Consider the following 16,322-nt stretch of genomic DNA (forward strand, 5'->3'; position numbering starts at 1 on the left):
TTATCCTCGAAATTACACGGCGCTGCGGGGGAGGAGCACTGGGTACCATTTACATCCTTGGTTTGAACCCCCACTCTGTGTTCGTGTCAGATGTGCTTCCTGGCTTTCATACCTCTCAGTTTTACATTTACATGTATTCATTTATCTGAGGCTTTTCTCCAAAACTACTTAATTATTTACCCATTTGTGCAGCTGGGTAATTTTTACTGGGGAAATCTTAGGGAACGTACCTTGTTCAAGGGTACTACAGCCAGAGGTGAGATTCGAACCTACGACTTTTGGGTGCAAAGGCAGCAACTCTAACCGCTACACTATGTCCCTTTCACGCTGCAGATTTGTGAGGTGGCGTCAACAATTTGGCTTTGTATCCCCTTCATTCACTGGGCTCACACCTTTGCTCCAGGATGACTTCGCTGTTAGGTCTCTGTACCGGTCTGCTTATGAGCTCCCCGTTTCTACAGCTGGGTAACGTTTCGCTCTATCCGCTGAGGGGCAGGGGTTCAAACAAGGTCCTCGAATTGCTCTAACTAGTATGCCACCTGCCGCCCGTCTCTGCAGCTTTTATGGTGATTTGAAAAGTCGAGTTTTATGAGACCGCGGTGGCGGCCGCTCGCGCTCTAACAAGATGGAGCGCCTCCGCGTAGCCGTAAGCCGCCCCGCCACCTGGCGCACCTACGGAGCGGAACCTGTCCAGGAGAACGTTGGCCGCATTCCTCTCGCTGACTGCAGCGAAAGCGCACGCTGCAGGTCCCACAGCCGCTAGTTAGAAACCAATAAAAACGTCTTGATTCAAGAGCTACGGCGCACTTTGAAAAGAAGAAAGGGTTTAAAATGGGACTCGATCCAGCTGCATAGTGAAGAGGTGATGCCGTTGTTCCTGGCTCATGTTCTCAGGTGCGTGACCTCGGAGATGCAGTCCTTAGAACTGTCAAACAAAACTGAAAGAAAAACTCCCGAAACACATGGATCCTTTTCTGGAGTCGTTGCGAAACACGTTTAGGATATGTGGGTTCCTGCAACGTCACCAGGAAGTGGAAGGGAGCAGTTTGCACCAAAGGAATAAATGCACTTCTCCACTCTCGTGGAGAGGCATCTGAAGGCGCACCGCTGGAAGCGGTGATTCCGGAGAACGTGGGGAACGGTTCCGTTCGAAATGCATCACCAAGGTTCCTGACTATGAGTTGTATAGTCAAAAGTCCAACTTTCGTCAACAGCACTTGGTGTCGCTCACGATTTTCCTCAATGTGGCGATTGACATTTGAAACCGACAGTTTGTTCCAAGCTCTTGCCATGACCAAGAAGGCTGAAGAAGCACTCTTGTGAAGCCCAGATTATGAACATCGCAGTTAGCATGTCACGATCAAACAGTAATGCGGTAAATAAAACCTCACTAGTGACAGGACAAAAGGCGATTAAGCCGTCTCCGTGTACAAATAAGGGCGGAAGAGGAGTTTGGCGAGACGAACCCAAGCCTTATCTTTGAATGAGCTTGTCTGGAGAGTGAGCGCCAAGCAGCAGTCTTCTACTGAGAGCTTCCCTGGCACTGTTGTCATTGTAATGATAAGCTGCCTTTGTCCTCCTGGGCCTTCGGGGTCTTAGCGGGGAAGATTCCGGAAAGAAGTTTTCGGAGAATCCATTTAATGCAAATCGTATTAGTACAGGCCGATTCTGGACGATGTCGACGCTGACGGGTCTGTGTTGGAAAGTAGCGCCTCTTGGTGGTGTCGGAGTGGCTCCGTGTGTCGGGTTGCCAAAACAAGACACACACCGTTGTTCCGTCAGGAGCCCATTTAGTATTCCTCCCCTTTATATTCTCCCCCGCTCACTCTCTGCTACGCGCTCCTCTACTGATGGGGGGGTGGTTGTTGTGTTGCCATAGAAACGGACTACAGTTTGCATTGCAACAAAGAAGGAAGGGGGACAGACCTCTCAGGTGGCAGACCTCCTGGTGTCCTTTATCATCCCTGCTTTCTCCCTCTCACACACGCAGACACACACACACACACACACACACACACACACACACACACACCTTTTTCCCCTCCCTAAAGAAGATTCTAGGAGCACACCTTTGGATAACAGACTCGTCTACAAATGCATAGCGGGTCTTTAGTCGACATGGAGCGAGAGCGGCAGTGTGTCGGCGGTGTCCGTTCTTTAACTCACTGGGTGCACTTAAGTGAAAAGGGGGGGAAATAAGTCAGTTTTGTCCACGTTCTGCACCGCTGATGTCTTCATTGTGACACGGGGTCTGGGCAGAGACTCCCAGCTCTTACTCTCCATTTGGATTCGTTCACCGCAATCAGCCCGCAGCGTTTAGTAAGTCACTGTACGCTACTTTCCGCACAGTTGAGCTTCTTCGCTACTTGAATACCTGAACACAGGGCTGCTGTCCATGTTACTTTGACGGGAGCATCTGGTAGTAGAGTGGTTAGCGCTACTGCCTTTGGACCCAAAGGTTGCAGGTTTGAATCCCAGCTCTAGTGCCCTGGAGCAAGGTACTTACCCTGAATTGCTCAGTAAATTCTCTGGCTGTATAAATGGGTAAATAATGGTAAGTACCTCCAACATTGTAAGTCGCTTTGGAGAAAAGCATCAGCTAAATGAGTAAATGCGATGTGAATGTAACGGCTCGGCGCGTTTTGCTTGGTCTCCTTTATTTTCAGAGCTGCCCTGTTGCAAGTGTCTAAGATTTGTTGAATGAGTGTGAAAGTGATTTGATGAAGGAGATGTGCAGCTCGTGTGTGTGTGCGTGCGCTGGGGAGATGGGGGATGATGGGAGGGGACTGACCCAGTAGTAGAGAGACACGCGCACACAACAGCTATTTTTAGCGTGACTTGCATTAGCACACGGCACAGGCTGTGGGTCGCTTGCGTGCGACTGCCGACGTGCTTCTGTCTTACTTGCCAACCTGCTTCGTATTGGTTGAGGTCTATGAGACAACACGCTCTTACACTGTGGGTAATAAAAGGGTTAATTAGGGTGGGATCTTGACAGTCCTTATAGAAAGTGCGCACGCACACACACACATGCACACACTTACGTTGCACTGTCCCAGGGTTCTTGTCTGCTGGATAGTAAAGGATCATTCTCAGTGACACTCGGATTTTCCGTTTAATTTTACGTTTGTTCAAGTTGAGGGTCTCGGTGCTCCGGCGCGTAGGGTGTAAAGCAGGGTACGTGCTGAATGGAACGCCAGTCCGTGACAGAGCGACACTAGGACCATCTCAGTTTTTAAAGGTTAATGGCAGACGTTTAGTCACACCAAGATGTCCATGCTCAGACCGAAACGGGTGTGTTTAAAGACCACTTGCTAAACATCGCTTTGGTAGGCGTCAAAGACCGGACTGTCGTAAGATGGTCACGCCGTGATTCCGGACTTGTGCAATTTTTCTGGAGGAATTTTTTCACTGTGGAATCCAGAGGGAGATAAACACTTCATCTGACGGTGCCTGTGCTGCTGGAAAATGCTGATCCTGCTCACAAAGAACTGACCACACCTGCACTGGGTCAATGATTTAACACTGAATGACCATCCCCCCCCCATCACCACAGTCTGGAATCTGCAGCCCAGCCTGTCCATCATCACTCTCACGCCGTGCAGAGATGCACACCAGTTAGGGGAGATGACGACTCCACGGCACCCGCAGCGCTCTTCTCCACCCTCCTGGCATTGAGGAGTGGCCTCAAGCTAAGGGGATGAAACAACATCGTGTGTTGTAAAAATAATATTTTATTGGCTGTCACCTTACAATTAAAGGACCTGGGTTTGAGTTCCTGCTCCTGCTGTAGTACCCTTGAGCAAGGTAGTTACCCTCTGTTTTACAGTAAAAATTGCCCAGCTTGTACACAGCGCTAAATAACTGCAAGAGCTCAGTGTGCAGAGCGAAGTGTAATTTGTGAAGAAGTGTTAATGCTTAAGGAATAAATGCTGAAAACTGCAAGGCACCTGATTGGGGCTGATTTCTGTAAGTGGAAGCAGATACAGTATTTGTGTGGTAAAGCCATGTACGCGAGCACTCGGTAACCCCAGGTATTCGCGCTACTGTCTGTTCGTCACGGGGAAACCTCCGTTCTCTACTTTGCCTAAATAATGGGCTAGAGAAGAAAGGACTGGAGTGAAACGTTATCCTTGTGTGGAAATGTTTGCGAGGGAGTGTCTCCTGGCAGCTTTGAAAGGCTAATTTTCATTCTTTTCACCTCCGCCAAAAATCAGCCCCTTTTCTGTTTATACTGGTTCCATTATAGACTCGCTCTTTTCAATCTTGTTTTTCTTTTTCATTATAAAAACCTCCATTCTTTTGTGTGCCATTTAGTACCGCGTGATGAGCTGGGTCATTCTCTTCGAGCTAAATAAAAAATTTCACCACCGTATGTGTTTCCCATTGGGAGGATTATGGACTGCTGTTGCAGCAGGTTTTGGAGGTTTGCCTGCGAACTGGGGATGTGGAACTTCTGAGACGCCGGCTGGGGAGCATGTGCCCTTTGTAGGAGCTGTATCTGCATCTGAAAAGGGATGTCGCCGCCTTTTTTCTCTCCAGCTCTGGCTGGAATGGAGTCTTTTGAGCTAATTGAGTTGTATCCCGAGTACGGGAAATGATGATTGATTCCCTCCCAAAAAAATAAAAAAAAAAAATACGAGCGCTTCACCACCCTAATGAGGTGCATGCTGGGAGACAGTCACATAGGAGGAATGTGCTGTTCACAGGCCCAGTGTATTAAGTGTACCCTCAAGCTATTGTATGGAGATGATTTCCAAAAAGTGCTTTCTTGGGGTGTCTTTTCTTGGTCGACTGCTGCTCAAAAGCTTTTTTTGGAGGTGGTTTTGGGGGGGGGGGGGTTGCTGGAGCAAAACTTAAACCAGACTTCAAATCATCTCGGTGTGTGGGGTAACAGGAGGCCAGCTGAGCGTCCCTGACACACACATTCTTCTAGCTCTGACCCCTTTGAGACCCTTTGTTTTGCGAACACACGCAGCTGCCGGCTGTGGGCTGTGAACTAGGACACACACACTCCCACGCTCGGTGGCATCTGTCACAGTGTGCAATTCTGAGGCGGTCGACTCGACATCAGATACTGAAGCTTAGCTGGTATGGGGTGGAACATCAGGCTCTTCAGAGGTGGGACACATGGACATACTCATGCTGGAATTACACATTGAGTATCCAAAGCATGCTCAGGGCTTGGCCATTAGGCCTCTGGGGAAAATTACATTTTCTTTGCTCTTTATAGGAGGCTGTTTAATTGGTTGATATATCACATTATGATTATACAATAAGCAGTGGGTTTTTTTTTTTTTTTTAAAGAATCCTTGATATGTGCCATGACTTTATTACATGGAATACTTATGGAAGGGTCAGCATTAAGTGATTCCTAATTTCCTTATTTCTAAAGATCAACAGCATTGAAACACATTCAGACCCGAATAAGTCAATTCAGTTTTTAGCTGGTGTTAATCTTGTGCAGCACGGTGGCACAGTGAGTCGCACTGTTAACTCACAGCACCTGGGTGGTGCAAGAGGACGTGGGTTCGATCGCCGCTTGGTCTGTGTGGAGTTTGTGTGTTCTCCCCATGTCTGTGTGGGTTTCCTCCGGGTGCTCTGGTTTCCTCCCACAGTCCAAAGACATTCCGGTTAGGCTACCCCATAGTGTGTGAGTGACAGAGAGGGTGTGTTTCACTGATGTATGGATGAGTGACCCCTTGTAAGTAGTGTATCTAGCAGTGTAAGTCACCTTGGTGAGTAAGTGCATGGGCTGATAGCACTACATAGAGTTCATTGGAAGTCACTTTGAAGAAAAGTGTCTGCTAAGTAAATAAATGTGATCTTGAAGGTATTGACTGTCCCTACTTTAAATTAGCTATCTAAATTCTTTTTCTGGTGTAATTAGCCCTGTTTATCAGTACTCTGAAAGTAGTATTCATCACTGATAACCTCTTGTCGGATTCAAGTGAGCCAAGGTCTGGCAGCATGTGGCAGTCTCCATCCTGTCCCAAGGCATAGGGTACGAGGCAGAGTTTATCCTTTGGATGGGACGCCGGTCCACTGTAGGACAATTAGACACATACAAACTCATTCATTCACACATACCGTACAATATGTCAGTTCAAGTGAAACTGAAAACTCACTTTAACACAGAGAGCGTGCAAACTCTGCACAGATCCAGTTGGATTTGAACCCGCATCCTTTACACTCAGCTCAGAGATTGCGAAGAATCTGCGCTACCCACTGTTCCACCCAGAGTACATGATACTAAGGAAATTTTAACTTGCTTATGGGTAAAAGAGCAGTTGTCCTTCTAGGACAGTAGTGCAACATTTGGTGACAAGTCGTCCTGCTATATTACCGCTGTCTCCTTATTGCACTAGTTTAGTTCTCTCTCAACACAAATTATAGATTTACCTCAGGCACAAAGTACTTTTAGCTCTTAAGGTGCACAAAGAAGTCTGCCCAGACATGTGAACACGCCATCTGAGGTATTGCTCAAGAGGCTGAACCTGATTAATCTTCTGTCTTTTTCATCACCGTCATCCTGGAGGACACTGCCAAAAACATGGGTTATTTACTTCCCTTGTGAATATTACATTTATAGCTTTTTTTTTTTTTTAAAACTTTTAATGCACGGCCTTTGTGTCAGTCAACATACCTACAGCCGCCGTAATCCGTTTCCCAGATGACTATCAGGCAGACTGCATTGAGGGAGTGATCCCACTCCCGCCACCACAATCTGCAAAAGCACTTGTATACCCTTGTAACTGCCACCGACACAAGTCAGCACAGGTGATGACTGACGTTGTCTTTCTTCTCAGCTCAGCAGGCTGGTGTGCGAGTGCCTAGACAGCGTGAAACATTGGAGAGGGTTTCAAGCAGTTCACCTGTGACAGGCATCTGGTCGTAAATAATAAATGTTGGCGCTTTTGTTCAGCTCCTCAGCAGAACAAAACTTATTACTCCTCCCCCATGTGTGATTTGAGCCGTTTTGCATACAGATGACTTTGTAGCATGTAGATTAGATTGTGAGTTCTAAGCTGAAAAGGATCCAAATGCAAAGTGTCTGTCTGGTTTTTTTGGTACATCAAAAGATATTTTGTCTTCCTGCTATATTTTTATGGTCTATATAGACTTCTTATGAACTAAGATGATCAAAATAAATACAATTTGCATATGATTTTCGGTACCCTTGCAGTTCGCAGTCGACATGCTGTGTCTGTGTTTTAAAAGGATAATGCCTTAGTTACTCGGGTGCTTTGAGACTGTGCCGTGTCTCCACGTAGCCCTTCCACCCCATGGTGAACCTGCAGTGCTCCCCGGACCTACGGCCCTTCCTGTGTGCACTCCACGCTCCTGTCTGCACCGAGTATGGCCGTGTGTCCCTGCCGTGCCGCAGTCTGTGCCTTCAGGCCCAGCACGACTGCCAGAAGCTCATGGACATGTTCGGCGTGGCCTGGCCAGAGGAGATGGACTGCAACAGGTAACCTGGCAGCTGCCGTTTTGTATCGGAAAACATTCACCAGTGTTGACTGCTTTGTGCACTTAGTCGACAAAATCATATTTTGAAAAGCTTCGCAATCAGATCCTATGGTATTCTTACGTGGAAGATCATCCCTGTAGCTTTGATCTGGACCCTGTTTCTGACCTGTTCTTTGTCTCCGTTTCAGGTTCCCAGACTGTCATGAGTCTTACCCGCGTGCAGTAGACCTGATTGCCAGCACAGAGCCCACAGACCAGTCATCCTTGACGGTGCAGCGCGACTATGGCTTCTGGTGCCCTCGGGAGCTTAAGATGGAGCCTGAGCTGAGCTACTCCTTTTTGGGGGTGCGGGACTGCTCCCCGCCCTGCCCCAACATGTATTTTCGTCACGATGAGCTCAACTTCGCCCGCTACTTCATTGGTGTCGTGTCCATCGTCTGTCTGTCTGCCACGCTCTTCACCTTCCTCACGTTCCTCATCGATGTGACCCGCTTCCGCTACCCCGAGCGGCCCATCATCTTCTACGCCGTGTGCTACATGATGGTGTCCCTGGTGTTCTTCTTGGGCTTCCTGCTGGGCGACCGCGTTGCCTGCAATGCTGCCAGTCCCGGGCAGTATCGTGCCTCCACAGTCACCCAGGGCTCCCACAACAAGGCCTGCACACTGCTCTTCATGGGACTCTACTTCTTCACCATGGCAGGCAGCGTCTGGTGGGTCATTCTCACCATCACTTGGTTCCTGGCAGCTGTGCCCAAGTGGGGCAGCGAGGCCATCGAGAAGAAGGCTCTGCTCTTCCACGCTAGCGCATGGGGCGTTCCCGGCGCTCTCACGGTGACGCTGCTGGCCATGAATAAGATTGAGGGTGACAACGTGAGCGGCGTCTGCTTTGTGGGACTGTACGACGTGGCGGCGCTGCGTTGGTTCCTGCTGGCCCCGCTCTGTCTGGACGTGCTGGTGGGCGTGGTGCTGCTGCTGGCGGGCATCGTGGCCCTGAACCGCGTGCGCATGGAAATCCCGCTGGAGAAGGAGAATCAGGACAAGCTGGTGAAGTTCATGATCCGCATTGGCGTCTTCTCCGTTCTCTACCTGGTCCCCCTGCTGGTGGTCATTGGCTGCTACTTCTACGAGCAGAGCTACCGCTCTGTGTGGGAGACCACGTGGGTGCAGGAACGATGCCGCGAGTACCACATCCCCTGTCCCTACCAGGTACTCGCCTCGGCTCTCCGCTCTCCGCTCTTCTCCTCTGTTTCACCACGCCTTTATATATAGAGTATGCTGTGGTTTGGGCTGAGCCGCTGTTCAGTTTTCAGTGGGGGAAAAAATTTAAATTTTGTTGTCACCTGTCCTTTGATGCAGGATTACAAATATGCAAATCAGTCTGTAGTTTTTTAGTTTGAAAGCCTAATGTTTTATTCTCTACTGATTTACTTGTAAATCACCAAAGGTCTGATTTGTTAAGACTGACTGTGTGCCACCGTCTCGAATGATTTGCAGATCCCCATTTTCTTCATCTTGTTCAGTGCGAGGACATTTGTTTTGCATAAGGAAAAGCAGAAAGGGCTGGATATGAGCCAGTATATGTGTGGTTGTACACTTTCTGCAGACTTGTAAGCAACATCATAACACAAAACTTTCCTTCACACCCACTCTTCACTGGGGCGTTTTTGTTATGTCAAAGGCACTTTTCATTGTATTTTATTTTTGGGGTGACTTGATTTCGCTAAGGGGGTGCTTTATAGGGGGGCAACAGCTGGGCTATGGCAACATAAAAAAAGAGGGGGACATGAGTAGACCCACATCTGTAATACAAGGACAAAAACTACAGGAGAGTGAAAATATGACCAATTATCATTGTCCTGTATTCATATAAAATATTTTTAGGCTGTAAATTTTTGTATCGGAAGAAAATTCATCCCTTGCATTATGTATATACTGTTTGTACAGAGGAACATTCTGGTATAGATGATAAAACAAAACACTGCTACTGAATTAATGTAATCGCAGTAAGAGTATGACATGTCATCAGAACAAGTAGAAGAAGTAAAGTGCAAAGGATGGCGTTTCCACAGCAAGCCCCCACCCTGCTCACCGAATGCCAGCTGCGTTCTAGGAGCAGCAGCTGAGCCCCGTATCGAAACAGTGCTGGCCTGGCACATCTGTCTTTGGAGTAACACCTCGTATCGCAGGCAGTGGGGAGTGTAAAGCGAGAGGACCCCACCCTGTGATTTATGCCACCAGGGATCAGACTAATGAGCGCGTGCGTGCTTGAGACGGAACTGCTGTCACCCGATCGGCCTTTCTGAGCCCCCCTCTCACTTGCTCAGTAGCCCCCCTGAGAGCTCTGCTTGGATGCACTCTTCTCAATATGACCCATGTTCCTAGGCCTGGAAACAGGCGGCGGGGGGAGGGGTGCTTTCTAGCCATTGTGTGGGCTGCCGAGGAGAAGGTGGGATTGTCTGTGAGCGGTCAGCTGTGCGGCCTGGAAAGGTCATGCGGATGTTACAGATGACTGTTCCCTACAGTCTCATTGCCCTATATATTTCAGTTTTGACTTGATTCCCTCTTTCCGCATAAAATGCCATTGACACTTTTGCTGGTAGAAAAGGTACCATTTTCCTTTAATGTGAACAGATACAGTACATGCCTGACAATATACACACACACTGACCGAGTGGGGTCGCGGCAAACTGGAGCCTAACCTGGCAACACAGGGCTGGAGGGGGAGGGGACATACCCAGGATGGAGCGAGCGCCAGGCTGTCGCAAGGCACTCCGAGCAGGACTTGAACCCCAGACCTCCCAGAGAGTAGGACCTGGCCAAACTTGCTGCACCACCATGCCCCACTGAATAAAAATATTTCAATGCAAAAGATACTGTACCAAAACAACTGTTTTACTATTTTTTAAAAAAAGTGATTGCACATACTTTTATGTAAATGCTCATTCCACTAATATAAAGTTAATTGATAGAGTAAAATCAGAACACAGCAGCAGTGTCATACTATAGCTGTCAAGGGGTGGTAGATGGTAAATGACAGTAGGGATATTAAAGTACAACTACAAAATGAGCAAATAGTGTCTGTCTGTTACACTTAATTGTCTTCCAGTTTTGCTATGGCATTTTCTGCATATACATATCCATGTATGAATGCTTACAGTAGGGCTTTGAAGGCAATTCTGTGTTCCTGCTGTGATTCGAGAGCAGTTTGGTGTCCGTGTGTCTCTAACCCTATTCTTCCCCTGCGAAACAGGTGGAGCAGACCAGCCGGCCAGATCTGGTCCTTTTTCTCATGAAGTACCTGATGGTGCTGGTGGTGGGCATCCCCTCTGTCTTCTGGGTGGGCAGCAAGAAGACATGCTTCGAGTGGGCCAGCTTCCTCCACGGCCGCCGGCGGAAAGAGTGAGATTTACATCCTGCCTTCGCTACTTGGCTTCACCTTCATGTGCTTTGCCTTAAGCAGTAGTAATTACTTTCCAGTCCTCTGCCACTTCCTCTTACGAACGGTTGGGTTACAGGTTTTCAAGATCCATTTTCCATTTTAATTACATTTTCTTCACACTAGTTCTGTTGAGATTCTATAATTTATTGTTGCTGCGGAGTGAAAGTGACGCGTGTTTCCATCCCCCAGCTGTTAGTTGGCAGTAAAACATCCAAACAGAGTAGGAGTGCAGAAATACCTTAATTCAACTCACCTCCACAGTGTTTATTGGTCGTGTCACATGTTCACCAATGTCGGTGCTCAATTTCACGTTGACAAATCACTTCTCGTGCATTCATGGGTTGAAGTATAAAACAATGAGGGTTTTTTTTTATTTTTAGACTAATTCTTAGTCAATTTAATTTGAGTGGCTCAAAGTTAAAACTTCTGAAAGTAATTTTATTTGCTATAGCTGTGTTATGGAGCTTTAATTTGGTGACTAGGGATAGAAGCGACATTCAGTCATGAACAAAATGCATTAGGATCAGACTTCCAGTCCCCCTTTAAGTTTAGGAGTCACTGTATTCCTTTGTAAGCAGACAGGTTGCAGAAATGATTTAAATTAATGTGTTTACACTATAGTGAGAAGGTCATTCTCTGCACTTGTATCCTCCCATCCCAATAACAGTGCATTGACCCCCTGTCCCACGCCTCGTTTTCCATCCCTCTCCTTGCCCTCTTGTTCACCTCTGCCCCTGCCCTCTACTTTCCCCCTGTCTCTGCCCTCCCTTGTACGCCTCTCCCTCCCCACCGCCGCCGTCGTCGTCCCCTCCTCCTCCCCTGCCGCATCCACCTCTCGCAGTAGCGGCGTCAACGAGAGTCGCCAAGTGCTGCAGGAGCCCGACTTCGCACAGTCGCTCCTGCGGGATCCCAACGCGCCCATCATCCGCAAGTCCCGCGGTACCTCGACTCAGGGCACTTCCACCCACGCCTCCTCCACCCACCTGGCAATGATGGATGAGCAGCGCAGCAAGGCAGGCAGTGTGCACAGCAAGATGAGCAGCTACCACGGCAGCCTGCACCGCTCGCGAGACGGCGGGTACGAGACCTGGCTAGCTAGTATAAAATGCTGCACTCATTCTTATGGGGGAAAATGGGGTTTACTCATCTCTTTTAGCCAGTGAGCTACCGATTCCACTTATTTAATATTCATCATCCTGTTGGCGACACAGCTTGAAAGCCATACTGTTAAGCGCCCACTCAGGACCATTGGACACAGACTAAAACTAAAGTAAAAGTTTTAATGGCAGAGTCTTATAAGTTAGTCTACAATGATGTTTCAGGTGATCTGGTTACTGTGTGTGTGAGAGAGTGTGATATAGACTGGTATCCCATCCAGGGTGTACCCTGCCTCGTGCCCTGGGGTGGCAGAATAGGCTTTAGCTTACCTGTTACACTGAGGGAATGGATGGATGATTCTCTGCTAACCAGATGGTCTTTTGTACCCAGGTACACTCCCTGCAGCTACCGTGGTACAGAGGAGCGCCCCACCCACGGGAGCCTCCCCCGCCTCAATGAGCAGTCCCAGCACAGCAGCATGCAGCGTCTCGATAGCCAATCGCGGCACAGTAGCGTGCGGGACCTGAGCAATGTCTCGCCTGCTCTCATCACCCATGGCACCAGTATGAACCGTGTCATCGAAGAGGATGGGGCCAGTGCTTGATGTTCTCAGGAATCTACTGTGGAGAAGACAGCCATTATATGTAGGGATTGTGGCCCTTACCTTCATTGACTGCCAGGGGCCAGTTTTAAAATTCAGTCAAGGACAAAAATTGTTGGGCCTTGAAGATTCTTAAAATGTGGTTAAAATGAACAGTGGGGATAGATGTCATGGAAGAGATTGTACCCCTGACCTATAGCATCATGTGATGTACAGATTTCTTGCTGGAATGTTGGAAAAGCTGCCTAGATTGAGGGGCTTAGCATATGTTCTCATGGTGCAGAAACTAAAACCACCTTTGCTTTTTCCATGATTGTTTTTCCTTCACATCACCTGTAATGTACAAAGGCACTTAAGCCAAACACTGAGGAGATTTGGAGATTTACTTTGGATGCAACGGACTTTCAGCTCTGGGAAAGAATTGCCCTGACTGTACATCCTGAACAATAAGGATGTGTTGTATAATTAAACATGTCGCAGTGGTGGGGATAAGGAGCTGCACTGAGTGCGAGAACTTGGACACCATTCCTACTTTATCCTCAGATATGTCAAAGAAACCTCGGTGTGGGTTCTGGCCCAAAATATTGAAGCCCTCTATCAACTAACAGCTGGGGAAAATACATGATGTATAAGCATTGCATTTGTCCTTGTACACACTTATTCTGCTGTACAACATACATTGGTTTGCTGGCAGTATTGTATAATGCTTTGTCAAATGAGGAGTATTGTGGAAATAAAATATGCAGTTAATGTTTGCTTTAGAAGTTTACTCACTAACAAGGGAGCAAGCTGGTGTTCTGTAATTTAACCTTTTAATTAAACTTACATTTTTCTTAATTTACAAGACTTAACTGGTGCCTGATTTTAAATTCTAGTTAATGGACAGCCATGGGTTAGAATTTTCCTAGCAACCCTTCTGATTAGCAGATAGCTTCTGTGGTACATTTTATTCAAAACTAGAACAAAAGGAGAAAAATTAAGTGGGAACCAGCTCACCATACCTTTCATTATGAAAATTAAATGGTGTGGTAGGGTGTATTTGCTGTGGTAATAGTAACATGTACCATGGTAACAACCACACAGCATAGCTTGTGCTGCTGTGGAGCCATCATTGCAGTTACTGACAAATTGCCATTTGCCCAAACAATGAAAACTGACTTTCGCTAAAATTTTCTCCTACCTGGCAACGAACAGTAGCAGCTAGTCAGCCACGTCTCCTGCGACACTGCAGGTACGCTGACTAACTGCTGTCCTCCCAGCTTGTTGAAGAGGGTGGCTCAGTGAGACAACAAACCTCTGATGTGCACATGTTCTAGTCCTGAGCTACCAAGGGTAAAAGTTACAGAACAAAGTTGGGGGGGTGGGGCGAGAGGACAATCTCATCGTGACCGAGCTCCCAGGGCAGAAAAGCCTCAAAGTACAAAAATTAAGTAAAGGTTTTCTAGATAAGTTTTTAGGCAGAGTCCTACCTTAAATATATGGTGCTTGAAGAAATGTCACACCTTGGCCGCATGCAGCATCCTCCACCGTTATAGCACTTTTTTTTTTAAACACAGTTACAAGAAATCACTTAAAAAGCCACTCACAAACACAGGCATACTTGTAACAGTTCCCCTTTTAATGAAGTACATCAAAGTCTGGATAATACAACAATGAGTTTCCACAAAAAGTGGCAGCCAGTCCCATACATTTTGACATTTCACCATTAAATATTTTTTGTGCAAAAAGAATCTACACCATTGGTAGTGGGGTGTCCTCAAACCTTTGAAAACAAGAAAATAAAATAAAAATGAAGTTCTTATAATCCTAAAAAAATAAAAGTGACAGCACTTATAACATGCAAATCTGTACAAATTGTTACAAAAGAAATCCAGGAAAAAAAAAAAAAAAAAAAAAAAATGCATGAAACAGCCAAAAAGGCAAGTAAAACCTCACTGAAATGCAAATGTTTTGACTATAAACTTAACCAAACCACTTTTTTAACCCTCTGACTGCCCCACAACCCCAATTGCTAAATAACACTAGCAATGAGAATTAAAGACACCAAGTTACCACTTTCTTCCATCACTATCTTACAAAAGTTAAACACAGCTAGACTTGGCAATGCCCACAAACTATCGCTACACAAATTATTTTCTTCTGTAGTGTCTTATAATTAGTTGTCATTGCATTAAATAATCATTGGTTCATACATTTCCTGAGTTTAACATTTGAAGGACTTCCCACATGTTAAATGAACTCCCATCCAATACACTCCACTTTTTCTGAGAGCAGGTATACGTAAGTTTGGGAAAAAATATGCAGATATAAATATGTCTGTGTTCATATATTGTATATACTGACATACACACCGTTTACATTTTTAAATATGAGAGCAGTATCTATGAGCAGAAATTGCAAACGTGAAATTGAACACAAAGGCCAACAATGCAGTATCCTGTCTTTCCAGACAAGGCATGATTCATACAGCATAGTGTTAACCTAACTACTAATTTGGCAACTTAACCCCCAGCTCATCCTGTGCATCGGTCAGAATACAAATGCTGTACTGGCTTTATGCTTTAAGTATCTTTAAGAAATTGAAAACAAAACTATTTCCCGATTTGATTTACAGTCCTCATGCATTTAGGTCATTTTGACATAGTGGAGTACAAATTAATTTTAAAAATCTGTAGAGTCTTTCAGCTTTTTTCTAAATGGGCAAGTCCCTCAAAATTAGATAATAAATATACACATTCCCTTACTGCCTTACATTATGCAATTACTGAATAAGAACAGTGACTTCCCAGATTGCTCTCTCTTTATACATCAATATGGTCCATTCACTTTTGAAAACAAGATATTTTACACGAAAGAAAAAGCCTCTTAGTATGCTTCCGTACAACTTGCACACATCCATCCTTACAGACTGAGTAATGGGTTTCAGTCCTTGTCCCCAACCAGTTAAATTTGAAATGAGAAAAGAAAAGGTGTGTATTTGCTGGATGTTGCTGCGATTATCCCCACACACACTATGACAGTGACACTGCATGCTGTAGAGCTACTGCAACTGGCAGAGGCAAGAAGCTGTGGGCTTATTTCCAACATTTTCCCAGCACGGCTCCATCTATGTAATACAGTGATTATACAATAACTATGCACTGCTAATGAACTGTCAATGCTTGAGACTGACCCCTGACCTTTCAGTGATGTACACTCACAGAACCTAACACTGCCATAAGATATATGCAGCAAAGTTATATAAACAAACACACACACACACACACACACACACACACACACACCTACCTTACTTACATGATTTTAAGGATTTTCTTAAAAGTAAAACTGAAGATTTTTAAAACAGATAAGCACTTTGGGAACAAAACTTCTTGATGGGAAGGGGAACATGCTGTTTAAGAAATTAAATTAATCTTTGGAAACACCATTATTGCTTCAGTGATGGAAACAGAAAAAGAAGCTAAAAGCAGTAATATGTGACACCACAAGGCTCCTATATGTGTTTGGGCAGCGGAAGGGGGTAGCTGGCTGTGTTCATCCATATTTTACTGTGCCAGTTTTACAAATCGGGACAATAAGCTCCCACAAATAGCACTGGGGTTAAATGCTACAAAAGTTCAACTCATGTATTTACCAACACAATTAAAAACATAAAATAATGAAATTAGGTAAAAATGAACATAAATGGTCCAAAAAGCAGTTTTTCCTCCCAAA

The 16,322-nt window shown here is 46.0% G+C and overlaps 1 protein-coding gene across 3 annotated transcripts in view; it reads left to right on the forward strand.

Annotated features, from left to right (window-relative positions):
• LOC108923450 (frizzled-3-like) overlaps window positions 1–13,387 on the forward strand; it is a 17,576-nt gene extending 4,189 nt beyond the window's left edge. For all 3 annotated transcript variants that reach the window (XM_018734209.2, XM_018734199.2, XM_018734218.2), the window contains 5 exons: window positions 7,275–7,471; window positions 7,659–8,676; window positions 10,721–10,869; window positions 11,751–11,987; window positions 12,398–13,387. In XM_018734209.2, the coding sequence (XP_018589725.1) occupies window positions 7,275–7,471; window positions 7,659–8,676; window positions 10,721–10,869; window positions 11,751–11,987; window positions 12,398–12,611 (1,815 nt within the window). In that variant the 3' untranslated portion in view covers window positions 12,612–13,387. The remainder of the gene's footprint in view (window positions 1–7,274; window positions 7,472–7,658; window positions 8,677–10,720; window positions 10,870–11,750; window positions 11,988–12,397) is intronic.
• Window positions 13,388–16,322: the final 2,935 nt, after the last annotated feature.

This window comes from Scleropages formosus, chromosome 15, assembly GCF_900964775.1.
Source record: "Scleropages formosus chromosome 15, fSclFor1.1, whole genome shotgun sequence".
Lineage (NCBI taxonomy): Eukaryota > Metazoa > Chordata > Actinopteri > Osteoglossiformes > Osteoglossidae > Scleropages > Scleropages formosus.